At 44.1% G+C, this 21,904-nt stretch overlaps 1 protein-coding gene across 1 annotated transcript; it reads right to left on the bottom strand.

The window, feature by feature from the left end:
• Positions 1–138: 138 nt before the first annotated feature.
• Positions 139–21,721, bottom strand: CSDE1 (cold shock domain containing E1). The gene is made up of 20 exons (XM_056511183.1): positions 21,122–21,721; positions 17,322–17,756; positions 14,088–14,286; positions 12,653–12,762; positions 12,226–12,318; positions 11,608–11,705; positions 11,384–11,465; positions 10,936–11,064; positions 10,642–10,767; positions 9,670–9,882; positions 7,879–8,019; positions 7,633–7,791; positions 6,958–7,065; positions 6,039–6,214; positions 5,546–5,658; positions 4,779–4,898; positions 4,397–4,575; positions 3,293–3,456; positions 2,123–2,255; positions 139–1,594 (listed from the first exon to the last, which is right to left on the bottom strand). Exons 3-20 carry the CDS (start codon positions 14,284–14,286, stop codon positions 1,547–1,549), a joined length of 2,391 nt encoding a protein of 796 aa, XP_056367158.1. The 5' UTR covers positions 17,322–17,756; positions 21,122–21,721; the 3' UTR covers positions 139–1,546.
• Between the last annotated feature and the right edge of the window lie 183 nt (positions 21,722–21,904).

The following is a 21,904-nucleotide window of genomic DNA, read 5'->3' on the forward strand; positions in this document are numbered from 1 at the left end:
GGAAGCTTCTGCTTTGTGCAAACTGGAATAAAGCACAGAAATCCCTCAGGGTGGTGTGAGAATTGGAGCCCGTGATGGGAATAGCACAGATCTAACCCAGCCCCCACTGAGGAAAGAAGAGGCTGGGCACAGCAAGGCTTTTTTCAAAATCAGTAAAACTTTATTCTATTTCCATTCTTTGCCATTAACAGAAAAAAAAATTGGAGAAAGCAATGTTTTGTTTTACAAAGATAATGCATCTCCCAGAGAAGAAAACCCTAAATTGAGAATAGAGGTAACATGGAAAAAAAAAAAAAAAAAAAAAAAAAAAAAAGCAGGGGGGAAAAACTGGAAAAAAACCACCAAAAAAAAAAAAAGAAAAAAAAAATCGAAAAAAGAAAAAAAAAAAAAAACCAAACCAACACAAAATCCAAACTGCAGTACTGCCCTCTATTCCAAAAAGTAACTCCTGATCTTTTTGGTTAAAGTAATACTTAGACCAATCATTCCGTTTTCTTGCTTGATAAAGTGTGACTGGGGAAATGGAGGGAGGGGGCAGGGGAGGAGAAAAAAAAAAAAGAAAAAAAAAAAACCAAACAAACCAAAAAAAATAAAAAAACAAAAAAAAAATTAACCAAAAAAAAAAAAAGCACACAGACATCAACTATTCACCTTGATGAAAGTCTCAATACAGCTATGGAAAGCCTAAGTATTTATTCTCTTACAGTACACTGGGTGCCGGCTGCAAAAAGAACAAAAAAAAAATGTATCCACTTCAGGCACAACTTCTTTCTTTTTAAATTTAAATCAGTAAAAGAAACTGGGTTTAGAAGCTGCAGTGTTCTAAGCAGCAGCAGATTTGTGCATTGTTTTAAATATATTTAAATTACCACACTGATGGCACACCTCAGCCTTATGAAATTCTGCACTGTCTGTTCCAGAACACTACAAAATCCACCGACCCTGGGAGAGACTTGCACTGAGCTCTAAGGACTGGCTAAAGGAGTCAAGTTAAATGAACTAGGAAAACACTGTAACATTTGGCCATCAACTCAAGGTATCTGAATGTTTGTGGAGATCTGATAGAAACTGAACTTATTCCACCCTCACATGTTCCTCAAAATTTGAGCAGAATGAACTGAAGTGAGTTCTTCCCTTCCACTTGGGAAGATAATGCAACTGAGCACTAAGGCATAATAAACCTTGGCCAAAAAACAAGGATAAAGCATAATAACTGTAGTGCAGAATTCCACAAGGTCTGCCCGAGCAGAGCTGTCTATGTTTACTCACAGAGGCAATGGAGATTGCAGTTACCAGTTGCGTTAAATGCACCATTCAAAACAAGCTTCTAAAATGTGATACTATAAGGCGCCACCTTAAAGTTCTCCAGAATGCAACTGTGCAGAAATTTAAAATGGTTTCGTAAATTTAATTTTAAACATAACATGAGAAGGTGTTAAAACTGGTGGAATAGCTTCTGAGAATTTGGAGGAAGGGGTGAACAGGGAGATATTCAGTACCCTTCGCCAGCCCCACCGCACGGCCCAACGTTGCCGTGGGGTTGGGATCAGTCTATAACACCAGCCTGGCGGATCTTTCTCTCTGCACCAAATCCCTGCAAGGAGAACAGAACAAACTTTTAGCATCATCATCACACAGTCATGAAATCATTTAGACTGGAAAAGGGCTTTCAAATCATCAAGTCCAACCGTGAACCTGGCACTGCCACTGGGCTTTGAGGCAGAGCCTGGTCTGTTCCACCCAAGCAGCACCTTTCTAATTAGTCATGTTTGTCTTCAGCAACAAAACAGGTTCTGTGGGGTGTTCTTTGTAGTCCAAAACACCACAGAGATTCCAGACACTTTTCCCCTGCTTATCAGGAAGTGGCAGAAAAAGCCATGTCTAGGTAAATGGACTTCACCTGCTACCTCTGAGGTTTATAAATAAAGAGCAAACTAAGGCAGCCAAGACAAACCATGACAGAAAGGCTCCAACACAGGCAGCAGTGGCTGCTTCTCTGCTGTAAGCACAGCACACAGCCCTGACAGGGGGCACTGTGCACAGACACGATGCACCCTCACCCAGCAGCACCCAGAGAGGCAGCAGAGCTCTGTTCCCAGCAGAGCTGCCCTGTGCTCTGTACCTTTGAGTTGTCGGGGCCCCGGGGCTGGCGCAGCACCGTGAGCCGCGGGGCGTTGGCATCGTCCAGGTTGATGCTCTTTAAACGGTTCACGAGTCTGTCGGGGCGCGGGGCGGCCACGGCCTTGGCGCCTTCGCTGCAACAGAGCACACACAGGGCAGGGTCACCCAGCTGGGCAGGGCAGCCAGGCTCCCACAGGCCTTCAGCACAGCCATTTATTGCACTGCAAGCTGCAGAGCTGATGCTGTGTGACAGCAGCCCCAGCTGACAGCCTGGCCCTGCCCCAAACCCTGCTGTCCTGCCGGACTCTGCAGCAGCAGGAGCTCAGTGCTCTCCAGAGGGTGTTGTTTAGGGAGCAGAGCTCTTGTGTTTGTTCTCATGCACAACTAACCAGTGTTTCCTACATTTCTATTGCCAGAGAAGCTGTGGGTGCCCCACCCCTGGAAGTCCCCAAGGCCAGGCTGGATGGGGCCTGAAGCAGTCTGAGATAGAGGCAGGTGTCCCTGACCATGGCAGGGCTGGAATGAGATGGTTTTTTAAGTTCCCTTCCAACCCAACCCATCCTGTGATTCTGTGATTTAACTGCAATAAATAAAGCCTTACAAGTTGCCAGCATATCATGGCAGAACATTAACATCTCTAAAGATGATGGGAACACAGAATTTTGAGACAGATCAGCTGTCTGTTACTGCTGATGTGCTATCTCAAACTTAAAATACAAATCACACAATTTTCTTCAAGTGTGTATATAGTTAAAGAAACCCCAAACTCATCACTTGTAAGAAATGCCATGCCAGAAAGAATCCCTAAAACATGAGTTTTCTATTTAAAAATTAAAGCTGCTCCTCAAGAAAGAAGTGGCAGCACTGTGGAGTGAAAAAAAAGGAAAAGCCATGAGTTTCCTTATCATTAACTTCCACTTGCAAGGCTGCATCCAAATTCCTGCTACAGGGGGAGTTTAAGAACGGGTTAGGAAGAGAACAAGGCATCTGTAATTAGGAAGAGCTGGCAGTGCTGCTGCCTGCACTGGATCCCCTGGGAGAGCTGGGAGCTCTCAGGTGTGGCTCTCCCTGGAGCCAGCTGGAACCCAGAGCTGCTGCTGCAGGAAGATCAGCCCAGGCAGGCCCAGGCTGCAGACCCCATGCCAGGGCCAATCCCAATCCCAAAGCTCACCAGACACGCCACACGTTACAGGCACTGCATTTTCCTGTGCGCTGGTTCAGGATTACAGAGAACTCCACTTCATCCCCAGCCTGGAGCTCCACACCATCCTGCACTTCTTTGACATGGAAGAAGAGCTTTTTGCTGTCACCAACTTCATAGTTAATGAAACCAAACTGAAAAGCAACACACCACAAGGTTATTGATATGCTCTGCACCCAGACAGATGCAGTAACTTACTCATCACTGTAGTTTAACTGCTTTTAAATAAAACTTCAAAACTGGGGTGCCTAATAGAAGTGGAAATGCAATTTCTGCAGTGATCAGAACATTCTGTGTAGAAACTTCTGGAAATCCAGACACTCTTCCTGGCATTGTAAAGTCACATTTAAATCCTAAAGTCTATAACAGAACAAGTTCTGAAAACTGCCCCCAAGGCCTGGCAGCTGTATTAAACAGAGAAGAGCAGTGCCCCAAGCTCTGAGACTCCACCCTGAAGTTACACAGCAGCAACCAATCCATTTTTTAGCCTGTCACTGGGATAAGAAGCCATTTACTTCTGTTTTTCATTCTACTCATGTGTAAGCCAGGAATACTCATCCAGCCTCTCCAAAAATGACTGGTGATTAGTGCTCCACAGTCTCTATAAACACAAAAAGCACTTGCAGCATTTAACATTTTAATCATGCCAAGATGCAAAGAGGGCAGAGATCAGCCTTTGAATTTCAGGTGAGCTGTACTCACAGCTGAATGCTGTGAAGAAGCTTCTTCCAGAAGTAAAGTACATGCATGTTTTCTTTGGTTTTCTGAACACTTTTTAAACACTCTGTGCAGCAGAAACCAGTTAGAACAATTTCTAGGACATGTCAAACCCAAATCTTCAGAATTATCTGCTGCCCAGCAGTTCTGACGTTTCAGCACCAAACCAGGCTCTGAGCTCCCCTTTACTCAAGTCACACCAGTCTGGTATAACCTGGGTTACCAAACCTGCTCTAGAGCTGGAGTCCAGGGCAATGTTTGGGCACAGCTCCCTGAACTCCAGTGCTGCAGTGGCTCTCAGCTGCTCTGTGCCAGCTGGAGCAGGTATTTCCCAGCCCATGGTGCTCAGTCACTCACCTGGTCCTTGACACACTCCACGGTGGCCCTGCGGAACGGGGTGATGTTCACGGCCATCGTCTGCCCGTTCTGGCCCAGCACACACAGCTGGAACTTCACTGTCTCCCCTTTCTGCAGACAGTCACCTTTGTTTGCCATACCAACAATTCCAAAGGGATAGACCTCTCCTTTCATCTCACCTAGGGGTGGAAGTATGAGACAGAACTGAGAAGCTTTTGCCACCTGATTTCAGGTTTCCAGTATCACAAATGCTGCTTTTACAGCCAGCTTAGCAGTGTGGATACAGGTTGTATCTGAATAAAATCTTCAACAGCTCTATTTACAGTGCATTCAACTTGTGCACTTGTGAAAAGAACACTTAATTCAAAGGAACCAATCTTACCATCCTCCATGACTTCAATCATGCCCTGGTACTCTGTCTGTGTGGGATCTACACTCCTTAAGGGACGAATTACTTTACCAGAGTAAACAGTTGGATCAGCTTCTTCAGTGATACCATTCACTGAAAAAAACACAGAGAATATAGGAATAGGATGTTTAATCACAGTTCATTTTAAAACTGGTTTAAGTAAGTGATTCAGATTGACCAGGAGTCAATATTTTGCACTGCATGACACTGAATCAAAATCACATTGACTTATCATACAATTTTTCTTGAGAAAAATTTTTCTCAAGTTTAAGATCAGGAAGCTTGAAAAGCAAATCAAAGTATTTCCTTCCCTTCTCTTCCACTGCATTCCCTACTCATGTTAATCATCCAATAATCTTGAAGTATGTATTCCTCCCATCCCCAAGTCCTCAATACTCTCCCCCATCTGCCCTGCTCCAGCAATCCTTCCCCTGTGAGGTACAGCACTATTAGTGCAGGTACTGACCTGGCCAGTTCTGCCCTCAGCCTCTCCTACAACCCCCGAGTGAGGAGGGCTGAGGACACTAAAGCTCCACAGAATTGCTGCTGTGCACAGAACTCTTGGCCTGTGATTGTCTGTTCTCTGCAAACACAGGCAGCAGCTTTCAGGGAACCAATGACCACCCCACACTGAGCAGTTTCTTGCTCCCAGCTCCAAGTGAAAATGGATCATTAACAAACTTTACCCCTCAGCACGTGCTGAGAGCCCTGCAGGCAGAAAACACCAGGCACAGCCTTACCTGCATGTGTTTTGTTTACTTTCTCTGCACTAACTTTGTTGCCTTTGCCTTTTGACAAGCTGTATTCCACAGTGTCTCCAAGTTCCAGGCTATCAATATCACCACAATATTCACTATAGGAACAGAATGACAAAGAGTTTTCCTTTATTTACATGACAATAGAGATGCTCACCCAACATCAACATGAGTTATCAGAAATTATTTAAAACCCTCATCACTTCCCAAGGAATCTCCATTCAGGAAAGTGAAGCATTTCAAATACATAACACAACTGGATTTCTTGGCCTGGGAATTAGAGGCACAGAACACCAGGACTGCTGACTAACAGAAAAGCCTGAACCAGTCAGGTAGAGATGATAAACAGAACTGTAGCTAACTAGGCATATATATAACTATATATATATATATATATATTCTGTGTGTGTTTAAAGTGCAACAAAACTCCCACTCCCCCCAAACAAACACACAATCAAATAATAAAACTGTTATTCACCTGTAGTGGAAGAAGATCTCCTTATCATGATTGGCTGTTTCAATAAACCCAAAGTTATCCTTCAGGGCTGCCACATAACCCAAGAGCCTCTTGGAGCTGTAGTTGCGTCCCAGCATCCTGACAGAAACAGCCGTCTGCAGCCCGGTTCTCTTCACCTCACACACACAGAACTCAACCTGCCAGAGGCATGGCAATCAATCACAAAGAAAAATGCAAGGAAAACCACAATCACCCACAAAAAACTGATTTAGAAGATGTGTAGCTCTGCAGCAGCACCTGGGCTCTCCAGGAAAGTCATTTCCTAGTCACCACTTTCCCACAGCCATGTCAGTCATTGATACTTCCCACATTCCAGGGAGCAGCACCACTCCTGGGATACCTGCAAGGCAAGCCAGCCTCCAGCACTCAGCTTTTCACCTCTTAAACATGAGAGCCTTTCTGTCCATGGGGATCATCCTTTCCCTACACTGCTCACAGTGGGATGTGCCTCACTTCTCTGCTTGTTTCATTTTCTAGAAACAATAACCAGTAACTAGAATGGCTCCTGAGGGTTTTGTTGCTCTTCCTGATCTCCAAGCTTTTTCCTTTTCCATTGCTCATGAGGGAAAAGTCTCCCTCTTCAATATCCATCTTGATCTCTACGCTAATTCATTTCCCTTTGACAAGCAGTGTCCACTTAGTGATAAAAATTCTTTGTTTAAAAAGCATCATTTACACACTAATACAGTATTTCCATCTATTTATCACCAGGTTGGAGGGTATTTTTTACTTACAAAAGATTGACTCATTTAAACACAACATTCCAGGTGATATTACACAGATGCCTTGTCCTCCATTTGTTCCAAGTAAAAGCAAAGAGAAGCTCACACCCCACAATGCCCAGAACAGCATCTCCCAATAGTACATTTAATTCTCTTGCCTTATCTCCTATCTGGGGATTAGTAGATCCCTCCACATCCTTGGCCTGGTAAGGAATGGTCAGTTTTACTCCACAGTCATCATACACAATTATTCCATCCTCAGCTTCCTGAAAACAAGAGGTCAGAATTCAGCAATCAGTGTCTCTTTAGGAACAGCTTCCTACATACAGTTCAAGCACTGCTCATTGGAGTCTCAGTGGTTTTACAATAACTGGTCAAAAACTCCATCAAACTCTGGGTAAAGAGCTTTAAATGATGCCAGACAATATTTTAAAAGGCAATGAAAGTATTGCCATTAGTTCCAGGAAGCATTTCTTGGAACTTTTGAGTATCTTGGCATTATTTAAAACTGTGTAACTAAACAGTGAGAGGTTCCTCCCACAAAACCTAAACAATTCTATCTAGAATCTTGTGTACTGAGAGGTAGAAAGAAACTCCCCATCAATTTCCTGGAAATTATCCTCAATATGATCATTAATGACTATTAACAATACTTTTATTATCCTTTTCAGAGGAGTTAGTTTTCACTGCCTGCTCTCATCAGCTGTAGTTCACATTTATACAGAATGAACAGTGCTTCAAACACAGTTGAATTAGAGATTTTAAGGAAGCAGCCTCAGTCTGCAATGGCAGGAATGCAGAACAGATATTCACAAGCAGAAGAGCAGCATTACCTTCTCTTTGCCTTTATTTGGGCTAGTGGCTTTGGCTGGAGTGGCTTCTTTGTCTATAGTGCCCACAAAGCGATGTTCTGACTGAGTGTGGAAGGAAACTGTGCCCTTGGGAAGCTTTTTAATCCTTATGGCATGGTTCCTTTGGGCAGACAGCATATCCTGGAAAAGAAACCCATCAGGTTATAGACAGACTGTGCATCACTTCTTTAAATGCTGAGATTTTATTGGGGTTTTAATCCCACTTACAGGAACGACGGTGAACTCTACTTCATCAGAAATATGGAGCTGATTTCCATCCATGATCTCACTGAAGTGGAAGAACATCCGAGCATCCCTGTCCACACACTTAATGAAGCCAAAGCCATCCCTCATTGCTGCAATCACACCCTGCAACAGCCAAACCAACAATTTCAGTTTAATCCCTGGTATGTGACATCTGGCTGCAGCTGCTCCACGTGTCAGGAGTCGGCAGGAAGGCCTGAATCCTGGGACAACACTTGGTTTAAGCACTGTCCTTCCTTGCAAACCCTGGTGCTTACAGCCCTGGTCAACCTGAAATGCACACAAGTTCTTCCCACCTCATTTCTGAGGTTAACTCATGATGAAGAATGAAGTGGAGAATATTAATTTAAGCCACTGCCAAGGACTGAAGTTAAAGAACCTGCCAGTACCACACACAGGGAACAAAATGGGGCAGCTCTACAAACACTGTATCATCTACAGGAGCTCATAAAACACACTAACACACACTGAATGTGCAACCATCTATAAAAACAGGAAATAAAATTAGTGTTCAGAGGAAGTTTAAGACAAAACCCATCAGATTTCCAGTCACAAATGAAGGAATTCTAAAGAAGCTGCTAAACAAGACTCCCACACCTGTGGATGTGTTTTGGGAACACACTCCCATGTGACACAGGAGTTTAGTGGCCTTGCTGATAACCACTAGAAATGGCATGCTGAGTGATAAATACAATATACTGCCAAAAACCCAAATCCTAGTACCAGATCCTGCCAGAATTACGGAAGAATTCATTAACATATTGCCTTTAACCCAGCCAATACAGAGTTTAGCAAGTCTCAGGATAAGCTCAGAGGATCTGAATGACAGTGCAAAGGTACCTTCCACCTCTAGGAACATTCTTCTCTTAAACAGCTTTCACAAACTCCAGCAAATCAGGCAACCTTCCCAGAAGCTGCCAGCACTTATCACCCCCATGACAGCTCAACTCAGGCAGCCAGGTGTATGTAGCCAGAGCAGAAATACAGTAAGTTTGTAAAATAGAAACCCAAAATCTCAAAGGCTGAAGTCAAAACTCAGGATTTTTTTAAAACCAAGGGACAAAAATTCACAGCACACTGATGTGACAACACTGTAACTGAATTCCAAACTGCAAAGGAAAGCAAAGTTGCAGTTTAGCTGGAACAGAACCAACATTCCAAGTTACAGGAATGAAAGATATTCTGTAATACTCATTAGCACATCCATCTTAGTCCCTGTAATCCACAAAGAGTTTCTTGTACTGAGAGAACTCTGCTCTTTACCATCCTTCTGCTTGACCCTTAAATAGAGATTGGCCAAAAAACCTGAAATACAAAAGTTGCTCACAGTCCCTCCTCCAATTATTTACACTTTTCACTACCCGAACCAGGTTATTCCCAGGGTGTTCCAGTCTCCCTAAGGAAGATGAGTAGTTAAGTGTGTGAATTTTAAACTGTCAGTTCAAGACTACATTATTTCTGCCTGCTACAACCAGCCAGCAATCCCATCCAAGAATGCCAGTTAAGGTCTAATTTCCTAATATAATTTCATTTAAATGTTAAAAAATAGTCAAGATTTTATTCTTTTAAGGCAAAGATGCAGAGCATTAATTCTGAATTTTCTACTTTGCTTGCACTGCAGATCTGAGCGCTGGATTTCAGAGCAGGCAACGAAGACACGAGTGATTTTTGTACCTATTGTAGGAAACAGCCCCCAGCTCATGTTTACTTTCACATCCCCTCAAGAATTAGGAATGCTCAGAGATGGATACTTGCCATTTCTCTGGTCTCATTAGTAAACTGGAAAGTGTTGGGGAGAACCTCGATGTTGGTGGCTCGCTCCAGCTTGTCGCGCCTGTCGGTGGAGATGTTGAACCGCACGTGGTCGCTCTCCAGCAGGGTCACCTTGGACTTGGTGTCCTTGTCCCCAAAGGGAAGCTCTTTAGGAATCACAAAGTCCACCTTGATGCGGCCGGGTAACGGATCGCTCTGGGGACAGAACAGCCAAGGAAAGCTGAGCTCACCTGCAGGGCTCAGCACAGCTGCCAGCAGCCAAGGCTTCCTGCCAAATCCTGCTGGACTCAGCCTCTGCTCCATTTCCACCACTCCTCACCTGGAACTTGCCCAGTGCAAGGTGGCTTTTGGAGCTCTTGCTTGGCTTGAAGGTTTTTTAAGCTCCAGCCATGTTCTGCCCAAAGGGATTCTCTCTATTTCAAGAATGAAGTTTATAACTACATTCACAACACTTCTAAAAGGCAGGCTTGCTCTTACTAAGTCTTCAAAACACCCCAAACCTTCCCTAACTAACAGACTACCTAAAACCTTAGTGGAAATGCTCATGAACACTCCATGTCAAACACTACAGCCCAAAAGCCTCATTAACTGTTAATGCTCACAAGAATCCTTAGATCTGGCTTATCCCAGCAAATATTTTTCCATTTTTCCGTGGTCTTTTGCTTTAAGGGTATGTCCTAACCCCAGAAAGATTTATATTTATATATATATATATATATTATATATATTACATTTTATTTATAGCAAGTATCTGAAACATTAAAGAAAACATACACTCCATCCTGTACCACTACTCTAACTCTTCCTCTTTGGATTTGAAATTAAGAAAAGAGTAAATCCTTACTCTGACATGATGCTTATGCAGCAAACAGGTACTGGATATGGGAACAACTGACTGGAATTCAATACAATCAAACCAGCATTACAGAAATTTATTTAACTACTGAAATTCACCTGGTTTTTGCTGGGTACTTTTGGAATTACTTTGGTTACAGTTCCTTCAAAATGTTCAATGCTGATATCTTCAAAAATGACAGTTCCTTGAGGCAGCAGTCTAACATCTGTTGCAACTTCTTTACCCTAAGAGCACAAAATCAGTCAAACACCCAAAGAAAAGAGAGAAAGTAACAGACATTTCCCAATGAACTTCAATGATCCTCCTCCCCCCTTTTTAAAGCTGGGGAAAGCAGAGAGCTGTGCAGTTATTTCCCAAGACCTTGGCTTCCGTTTTACTGGATTTCGTCTTACATTTCTGTCTTTGATTGTAAACTCCACATCATCACCAGGCTGTAAGGTTTCTAGGTCACCTTTAAATTCACTATAATGAAAGAATATCTCCTTCACGACATCACCTCTCTCAATAAATCCAAAGGCTTCCTGTGAACAGGAAAAAAAGTTGTTTATTTGTCCATGATCAGAACATACAATGAATCATTTAACAGGTTCTGTTAAACACAAAACAGACTCTGAATCCCAGCACAGCACTTCCAGTAGCTAACTGCTACAAGAAACATATAAATAAAATAAATAAATGGAAATAAATGGAACTTTCTTTGTTAAAAAGAACACTAGTAACAAAGATGAGCTGTTTAAACCATTTCAGATAATTTACACCCACAGCCCAAGCTGTTAATATATTCTGAACAGCACTCTTCAAAATAGCATTTCATTTTCAAATGAAACTTAAATCACTTACTTTCATGGCACAGACGACTCCTTGACAGCGGGCTTGTTTCTTTTTTAATAGCATTATGTTACGAGCACTTACAGCACCAGTACTAGAGGGGAAAAAAAGAAAGTTAAATCAAAACTGAAACAAAAATTAAGACTGTATTTCATATAATAGTTATTGGAATAAGTATAAATTCTGCCTGACTACTAAAAACAAAATATGAAGCCAGAAAAGCAATACCAACTTACTGTTTATTTGTATCAATTATAAAGTTTATTTTATCTCCTGTTTCCAGCTGTACATTTCCTTCAACATCCTCTGGGGTGTAAGTCAGGTAAAATACTTCCTGTAAATTAACATTAATTAAAATTACTCAATTTGCAGAATAGTTGTTTCAAAGAAAGATTAACACAATATCTGCTTAATTTAGTGAGAAAATCAACAATAATAAACATGGCATGCAAAACATTATTTTTCCATCGTGCTGTTTTGGAGAGTATGTAAGAAGCAGCTTAAGTTGAAAGGTTTTGTACATGACAATCTTTAAAGGCCAATTTCTAAACATTAAAAGTTCAAGATAAGGATACATGAACTCCATCAAATTTAAAAGAGAACAACTATTGGCTCTAGGAAGTTCTCCACAGATATAAGCAAGCAGACTGTCTGAACATTATTTCTTGTAGTAATTACCAAAGCATGCTTTTTTTTTTTTTTTTTTGCTTTTTTTTTTTTTTTTTTGTCAAAACCTGCACAGTTCAGTGCAGTGTCAATTGCCTACATTAAACTGCTTTTTTTTTGTTTTTTTCTTTTTTTTAGACCACAGTGATGGATCAGTGAAGAGTTCAAGTAAAATACGCAAGCTTTACCCCATTACGTTCGTAGCAAACACTCCCTGTTGGACTTTGACCCGGGGCAGCTGGAGATTTACTCTCTAAATTGTGAGGAACAGCACACACAACCTACCAGTCAAAAAAAAAAAAAAAAAAAAATCCATTGCTAGTCATTTCAGGAGTGGCATTGTTGTACACAAAATGAATCTCAGTATCCTCTATTACACACTCAGCAGGGAATGCCACACTGCAACTTTTCAATCTCACAGAACCCCTCTTGGTTCTAAGTGTTTGGAGCCAAGTAAGAGCTCAAACTGAACCTCTGAATTTTTACCAGAGCACACTGAAATATATCTCAGTGCAACCACACTGAAGGCAGTTAATACCCTTGGCTAAATTAACCCTGTTTTCTGTACTGGAATAAAGGATGGAAATGATGCAGGTATAGAAAACAGGCACTAACTTGTCCATTTATTCGTTCTTCAGGTAATATTTCTGGCTTTATCTTCACCAATTTAATAGCAATGGGTTTTCCAGTTCGGCGATCAGAAGACACTTCAAACTCAACATCGTCTGCAAGACAATCAGACATTGCAATGCTGTCACAGCTCTGTCTGGGACTGAGGTTTTTTACAAAAATCACTAAATGGCTGAGTTGAATTCACTGCTTGTAGCCAAACACAAGCAAGTAGAACTCAGGTCCTTTTGTTAGCAAGGAATGACACATGATTAGTAAAATTTTTCTGGTTATTCTGCTTATTATCTCCTGTTGCCAATGAACTGGTGTAATTCCACAGCAATTCCCTCCCCCTGACCTCTTGCTGTACAGCAGACTCCACACTAAAGTTCAGACAACACAAAGGCCATGACATAGTTCAGGAACTTCATTTTCACTGCAATCATCAGCATGAAGTTGCAGCCTCCTCATGCTGAAAAACACTTGGCCATCCTCAAACTAATTCTAAACAAAGAAATTGGGGAAATTTCACAGTCTGAGTACCTGCCTCCATCTCAGCTAGACAAGTCTAACCTCACACTGCACCTTTTCCTTCTCCACAAGGGTTTGTACCCCAAAGCTGCACAAAGTGCTGCTCTGAGTTATTTACTGGTTATGTTGTGTTAGGTTGATGTGGCCAGAAATGTGTATTCCATCACCATCTGTTGGAGACGGGTGGGGCAGTGACCCTGATCTCCTGGCACACATTATCTGCTCATGGGCCATCTTTAAACCAGCTGGGCAATCATCTTTATCTTCCCACAGCCCATCCTCCCTCCAGGAGATATCTCCTGTTCATGGCCACTGAGTCCCAGGGCATGACTGATAAAATTCCATCATCCCACTGGGAGATGCTCCAGCCAGGGGAGGAGCCAAAGATTTCCTACCCAGATAAAAACTGAGATTTTGGACAGCAAGTTATCCATCTTTCCACTGGATTCCAGAGGAAAGCCAGACCTTTCCACATCATTCCTGGACCTTCAGAGGAAACTGCACCTTCTACAGGAGCACTGCTCCAGCTGAACCACATCTGCCACTGCAGGAGGATGCAGCCACCATTGAATGGGACTGTGCCAACACCCTGACTGACTGACGGATGTCAGCTTGGATTCTGACTCTGTCATGGTTGGGATTGTTCTGTGTAATACTGTATTTCTATTTTAATTTTCCTAGTAAAGAACTGTTATTCCTAATTCCCATATCTTTGCCTGAGAGCCCCTTAATTTCAAAATTATAATAATAATTTGGAGGGAGGGTGTTCACAATCTCCATTTCAAAGAGAAGCTTCGCCTTTATCGGCAGACACCTGTCCTTCACACCAGGACACTGGTTTAGCCCCAGAAGCAGCAGAGGATGTTTCCTGCCACATGCCAGGCTGCTGCTGGCCCCAAAGCTCAGGTACCTCCTACTTTGAGCTCCTGCAGGTTGCCGTTGTACTGGGAGCAGTGGAAGAAGAGCCGGGCCTGCCGCTCCGAGCACTGGATGAAGCCGTACGAGGTCAGCAGCTTCTCGATGACGCCGGTCTCGCGCAGCGCTGCCGAAGTACCATTGGGGTACCCGTTGTGTCCATTGTTGTGGAGCAGGTTTGGATCAAAGCTCATCTGGGCCACACAAAGCACAGGCAGTGAGCAATACTGAACAGCACTCATCAATGTTTGTGATTGTTCACTGGAAAAGCTATGAACATCAATTTCCTTGCTTCCTTCATATCCCCGCAACACAGTAATGCAAAGTGCTCCTCCGAGTTACTGACACATTTCTAAAATGTGCTTTAAGTTTTAGTCTGTTTTTAAAACAGAGTAAAACCACCAAAAGAGTTGAGCTTTTCTAACACAGTAATCCTTAAAATTTATACAGGCAACATATTTATAAAACAAGCCAGAACTGTAACACCAAAACTAAGTCTGTTTAGAACAAAACAGACTTCTGGCATTTTTCAAGTATTACACCTCAAAGTACTCCCACGTTCACTGTTTTACACCAGAGACTGAAACTATCTGAAGTATCTGCTCTTCCAAATTAAACAGGTGATTAGGAAAATGCAACAGCACTGAATCAACACAATTAGGTTCAAATCCCTGCATAGTTTTTCCCTAGTTCATGTGTTCAGTCTTTCACACTAAAAAAAGGTATTAAGTAATTAAACAGTTTTGCACAGTTATGGAATTAATAATCAGAATTTAACATTCCTGTGGCATAGAAGCTCAAGTGCTAGAAAGACACAGAAAATCTGAAAACAGCACTTAAAGGTGTAATGAACTGCTAAATTAACTGACATCTACTAAAACATTTTTAGGGGGTGTTTTTTCTTTTCTTCACCCTTGAAACATTCCCACTCCCTTTACCAATTCATTGGCTTTTTTGATGTACAAGTCCCCTTTTTAAAGCAAGGCACTTTGACTTACAATTAAATCAGATGAAATTTATTACACCTCGCTAAACACTGCAATTCAAGAGAGACAACTCAAGTAATCCTGCTCTCTCTACACAGTCAATATACATCTTGAAATATACAGGATTTTTTTGTTAGTTTTCAGAAGTTTTAATCTGGAAACAGTGAGATTGTATCAGTTCTCTGCTTTCTTGCTGCAACAAGCAGAGATTAAAAATTACTCAGCAATGTGTTTAGCGGAGATAAAAGACACCTGAGCAACTTGTAAAAGGGTCATGCTTCTCACTCTAACACAGCCAGTGAGTTACTTAATGTATTAAAAGGCACAGTATTCTTATTCTGCAGTTTGGAAATCAGTTTAAAAGCGATCAAGGAACATCAAGAAACATCTGCTGTGGAGTTCTTGGGTAGAAATCTTTGGTCTTGGAGACCGATATTAAAAAAAGAAATTGGAAACAAGCACACAAAATAAAGATTGATAGTATTTTGACCACCACCGTCTGGTCCAGACCCACATGGGGTAGATGTAGAAGAACACAAATAACAGATGGTGGAGGAATGATTTGAGGAGGCAAAAGGATCCCAGGACACTGTGTAATGGTCTCCACCCCACAGCACTGGTCAGCACTTCCACAGTACAGTGTTACCACCCAAGCCTCTTTAAGAATTCACTGAACTGCTAAATCTGCTGTGATATCATTTCTGTAACATGTTTATTTCCTTGCTCTACATCTCACTTTTCTTTCCATTAAAAACTGGTAACAATCTCTTAATTTTAATCAATGCTGCCCTCTTATTCTTCCTCAACCAACCTGTAGTAAGTGGCATAAATCAATACTCTTAACACGTTCAAGTCATGAAATACTGCCATGTCAGAAAATAATGGATCAGGAACACACAGTGATCTCTTTCCCCTCCTGTCCAGCCTAAGCTGCTCAAAGCACAAAAGCCACAGCAGTCACACCTTTTTTTATGCACTGGACTATGTTTAAAGGACACATTTTCTCTGAGTATTTAACAAAAAGCACTTGATAAAGCTGCTAAGACTTACTGACTAGTTCCTGTCAGCATAATTCCAAGGTAACAATCCTCATCTTTTGAGGAAGGCAACCCCAGGACACTCCACACAAGAAAATGTCCTTGTGGGAACACAACAGTTGAAGTGTGTTAAGCTATCCTAGAGTTTAAAATACTTTTCAAAAATAAACTAGTCCTGCAAGTAGGGTGGCTGGGGGAAGGGAAAATGACATGTTATTATACCTTCTCCCAAGAGAATTACAGGCCAGAGCATTAACCCATTCTGGAAGCTGGAATGAGCCTGCCAAAGGCTTCCGTGAGTCACCAAATGGCCACCTCACCTCTGATACAAGGGAAGCAACAAACAGACAGCCTGCCTCAAACATGAGCTAAAGGTACATCAGACAGAGAAAATGACAAAAATGTAGTTTAAAATTTAGCTCAGAATAGTCTCTCTTAGGGTTAGAAAGCCACAGTGCTTCACCTCCTGCTCAGGCTACCACTGCATGACATCATTTGAACAGTTTGTGTTTAAAGGAGCATTAGCAACACAGCACAAAGAACTCCTCACCAGTCCTCTAAAGCTTGATAACTTCAGTTCAAACAAAGATTCCTCAGGTGGCACTAAAATTTGCTGTACAAGAATATTATAAAGCATCAGCAGCTCTTCCAGATAATTGTGAAATTCTAACATGTTGTAACAGGAATATGAACTATTAACCCCACTAAAAGAAATATCCAGAGGAAGAAAAAAAACAAAACCTGTGCTGTAAGATTAAAAGACTAAAGAGAATTTATTTGAGAAAAGGGACTGGAACCACAAACCTACTGTTACTAGAAGAGAGAAGCACCAATAATCAGCTCTCAAGGGTTATATACTATCAAACAGAACCACATTGCAGTTACTGTGAATTCACCATACTAATTGAACATAACAGCAAAGTCATGGAACCACTGAATGGTTTGGGAGGGAAGGGGCCTTAAAGATCATCCTGTTCCACCCCCTGCCATGGGCAGGGACACCTCCCAAGTGGCCTGGGACACTTTCAAGGATCCAGGGGCAGCCACAGCTGCTCTGGGCACCCTGTGCCAGGGACTCACTATTAACTGAATCTGTTATCAAGAACTATTAAAAAACTAACCAGCCCAACTCCCTTCTGTTAAAAACTCAGTAAGAACCAAGTTCATAAATACACATATAACTCTTCCTCCACCATGAGCACCAACCTCGCAGTGATATTCAAATATTGCACTTTCAGTAGTATTTGCCGATTCTTCTGTTTCAGCACAAGTTTCTAAGGATGAAGACTGCTAGTATTTTAAAAAAGGGAACAAAAGGAAGAGAGACAAAAAGAGAAAGAAAAAGATAGCAAAAGAAGGTGATCTATCAAGCTCTAGAGAATACAAGTGCTGCTGCCCTGGGCAGTTTCACTACAGCACTGGAGAAAACAAAGACTACTATAGCAGCGTCGGGACGTGCTCTTTTGAAGCTGTTGAGTAGGCACAAACTTCTTGTTTCAGATCAAGCCTTGTATCTTCTTCAGTGTAAGTTGCCTCTTCTTTGGTCTTGAGTTGTTACAATGTGGTATATTATATTCTTTTCCTGATCTGAACTTGAAGCAGCAGTTTCAGGTGGTAAATTCTGTTCTGTTCCACTTCATACTGGAGAAAGGAGAAAGACACACACACTAAGTATCACTTTGAAGGAAATTCTCATCAAATCACAGACTGGATTGGTTTGCAAGGGACCTTAAAGAACATCTACTTCCAAATCCCTTGCAAATCAGTTCTAGGTCTTTAATAACAGGTGCATTTCCTCTACCTTAACACAGAATGTTTAATCCACATTAGGAAAAGCTGTTTTACAGACTTATTTGGGATTCCCACCTCTAGTTTTGTTTTCCAAAAGACTAGACTGCAAGCCAGTGAGATAGTATTTCCAATTTTGAATTCTTCAGACACACTCAGGGATCTCAGGGAAGGTCCCAGTGTGCACCATTAAAATGGCAACTTCATTTTCATCATTAATATTTGACCCATTAGCAAGCCTTAGTCCTGCTACCAATAACTTTATATGGGTGCTTATTAAATTATGCCATAATTTATCTAAGTGCTCACACAGATCCTCAGAGGAGCAATAGGATGTATTGGAATTCGGAATTAAAATTTCCTAATTACTTCTGTTCCAAAGGTTAAGTTAAAGATTAGTGATACCTGAAGCACATTTAGAATTGTATAAAAATTAAACTTCTCAATTATGTGTACAGACACTACATGTAAAATAACACAGAGCCATTCTCTGGACTTCTGAAACAGTTTTTGTAAAATGTTGATTACATGTGATGATATTTGTGTAGCTAACACCAGGAAGAAACCTTTCTGCACCAGTAGCTAATTAGCAATTAATTCTCTCCTAAAGTTTTCCAGTGCCACTTTGTTTTTTCATGAGAAAAGCAGTTTCAGCAAACTGCCACTTACCACACAAAACAAAACCTTACAGAAATAGAAGGCTTCCTTGAGAAGAAATCAAGTTTTGAGTTTGCTGCTTACTCAGTAGATAGGAAAAAAAAGGGAGGATATTTTTGTGGACAAAAGTGAGTGAGAAGCAACAGAACTCTGACCTCACAGATACACTGGCAGTTCTGCAATAATCTAAAGATATGAATCATCAGAGCACAACTCTTCCCCAAATCATTCCACAAATCCCACACCAAAAGAGAAAAAATATGGACAAAGTCTACTTCTCCAGCATAGCACAAAAGTGAATTTCACAACTCATACTGATCTTTGAATTCCCTCTGGTGATTTGAGTCAGTTTAAGTGACTGAAACCTGAATGCAAAGACACTTCAAAGTTCACCCCAATGAAAATGCTGAGTGAAGGCAGCTATTCCAAGAACCCCAAATGTGCAAACTCATCTCCAGTTTTACAGAAGTTTGTATTCCGGTGATTTCCCACAGCTGAAGCATCTCCTTCAATCACCACTGAGAATTTCCAGCTGAAATGAGCTTTCCTGTCATATCATTAAACACACATGAAATACATTAAATAAACTGGGTGAGGGCTCTTCAAATCTGGTGTGAAAGGTTTGCACTGGAAGATTCATCATAAAATATTATAAATCAGAAGGCACAAAGCTGCTGCAGAGATAACAGTATCTCTGCTTTTCCCTCACCTCAGCATTACACTGGGGCAACTGTTACCACAATCTCTTTCAGGACAGTGTTATTTTGGAGCAGTATTTCAACTCTCAAATGAGCACACTGCACCCCAGGAACTGCACAGACACACTTGGAATCTTCTCACGTACTTCTTTCACATTTAATTAGACCGATATTATTAGAGCTCTCCTAGAAATGTAACTCGTATCATATTACATTTATCATTTTTCTGGCTGTAAAATATATCACTTTTTCATTTAATAATCAAAACACCTCATCTGATCAAATAAGACTAAAGGTAATGTTATCAGTCAGGCAGTAAAGGAATAAACCTTCCCATTAAAACAGTCTGATTTGATAACAAGATGGGTTTACTACACTTAAGCTGTTAAAAAAAAAAGCTCATCAAGCAAGCATAACTCAAGCAAAAAGAAACCTCACTATGCTCATCTGCCTCAAATTCTTCACTTTTTAATTCAGCTACTATAAATACTCCTCCAAATGGTAAACACCCTGAGCAGCTGCCCAGCCCCCAAGTCTCACTGCCTCCTGTATTTGTGTATTTACAGCTGAAAAGTTTAATGCAAAGACAGAGGAAAGCTGGGCCCTGCTCTTAGGGTCCTTCCTGTGCAGCTCCTGCTAAATGACAGCAGGTCACATGAAGCTGTTCACAGCCAGAAAGGACCCACAGAGCCCCACATGGAAGCTGCCCGATGACAGCATTGTTCTGCTTCCCATTTTCTTCACAAAAAGAGGCAACTGCAAGGACATGCATTCTGTGGATCAGAGCACGTGCTTCCAGAAACAGCCCTCTATGATGTGACCAAGATACAATTTAATAGATAAAACTTCGTCTTTTCAGTGTTCACACACAACACAGATGTGTGGAGATCGGGCTCCTCCATCTCTTTTCGGATGGATATTGGAAAGCAGCACTAAGCACTGGCTCCTGTGACAGCTCTAAGACGAGCCACCACCACAGCAGCGAAATCCTTTTCACGTAAAGGAAAAACACATATATGGGGGAGAAAAGAACTAAAGAACTGCCAAGGACATCTGTAAAGAATGTATGGAGAAAAAAACCAAGAAAGTCATTAAAAGAAATGTCGGTATTTTTACGGGTTGTGCGGTGCGGAGACGAGCCCCACGCCGGGAATGGGTGCGGACAGCAGAGAAGCGGCCCCGGAGCGCCGGAGCTGCCCGGGCCCGCTCCCTCCCGCGGCCCCGCTCGCTGCGCTGCACCAAGATGGAGGCGGCGGAGCGAGGGGCGGCCGCGCCGAGGGGCGGCGCCGGGGCCGCGGCCAGCGGGGCCGCCGTGCGCGGGGGCGGGCGGCTCCGGCCGGTGACAGCGGCGGGGCCGTGCGGGCAGGCCGGGCCGGGGGCAGCGCCCGCCCCGCGCACAAAGGGGGGCGATGGCGGCCGCTCCCCGCACACAAAGGGCCGCGGCCGCGCTGCGCCGGGCGGGGCCGCGCGCGGCACGCCGGGAGCCGCCGCCGCCCCTCCGCCCGCACGGCCCCGCCGCCCGCCGGGGCCCGGAGCCCCCGCGGCGCCGCCCCCTCCCGGCGCGGCCCGCCAGCCCCGGCGGCTCCCGGCACGGCCGCTCCCAGCGCGGCCCCGGCGCCGCGGCCCACGGAGCCCCGCGGAGCGCAGCGCGCACTCCGCGCCCCGCGCCCGCCGCTCCAGCCCCGCACCGCCGGCCTAGTAGGCCGCACCCCCCAACCACCCCCCCCCACACCCCGCGCGCAACCCCGGCGGGGCTCCCGGCGCCAGCCCCGGTGAGGGCGGAGATGCGCGGGCGCGGGTCCCGCGGCGCCCGGAGCCCGCCGGGGCGGGCGGGGGTGGCGGCGGCGCCCGGCCCGCACTCACCCCAACAGCTCAGCGCCCCCGCTCCAGCGCCGCCATGAGCAGCACGGCACGGCACGTAGGAGAGAAATCACGGCGCTCTCGCGAGAGCCGCCCGCAGACGGGGGGGGAAGGGGCGGGGCCGCGCGTGCGCGCCCGGAGCCCGGCGGGTGGCGCTCGCGGGCACGCGCCTGAGGGGATGGCGGGGGGGGGGGGGACAGGTGGGGGGGGCAGCGCGAGCGCGCGCCCGGGGGGACAACGCCCCCTTGCGGCCTGGGGAGGGAGAAACGGCTGAGGGGAGAGAAAACCCCCGGGGGGAGAGAGAACCTCACTGAGGGGAGAAAATCCAGTGAGGGGAAAGAAAAACCGGTGATGGCACAGAGCCCCGGCTGAGGGGAGAGACAGAGAGAGAAAAAACCTCGGCTGAGGGGAGAAACTGAGATGGGTGAGGGGAGAGAGAGAGAGAACCTCGGCTGAGGGGACGGATCGACCTCGCTGAGGGGAGAGAGCAAACCCCGGCTGAGAGCGGACACGGCCCCGGCTGAGGGAAGGAGGGAGAGCTCGGCCCGGGCCGGGCAGCGGGCACGCTCCGGGCCCTCAGGAGGCCGCGCCCCGTGCGGGGACGCCTCGGTGCAGAGCTCGAGGGGCGGCCACGAGGCTGCGCTCGCTGAAGGCCCCGCTGAGCTGAAGGATCAGGGGGAGACGCTTTGCGGACAAGGCAGAGCATTTCCAGTCCGGTTTCCAACACAAGCGGAGCGAGTTCTGAAAATGCCTGGCAGCCCTCGGGCACCGTGTACAGGTGGCCAT

Source organism: Oenanthe melanoleuca, chromosome 26 (genome assembly GCF_029582105.1).
Source record: "Oenanthe melanoleuca isolate GR-GAL-2019-014 chromosome 26, OMel1.0, whole genome shotgun sequence".
Classification (NCBI taxonomy): domain Eukaryota; kingdom Metazoa; phylum Chordata; class Aves; order Passeriformes; family Muscicapidae; genus Oenanthe; species Oenanthe melanoleuca.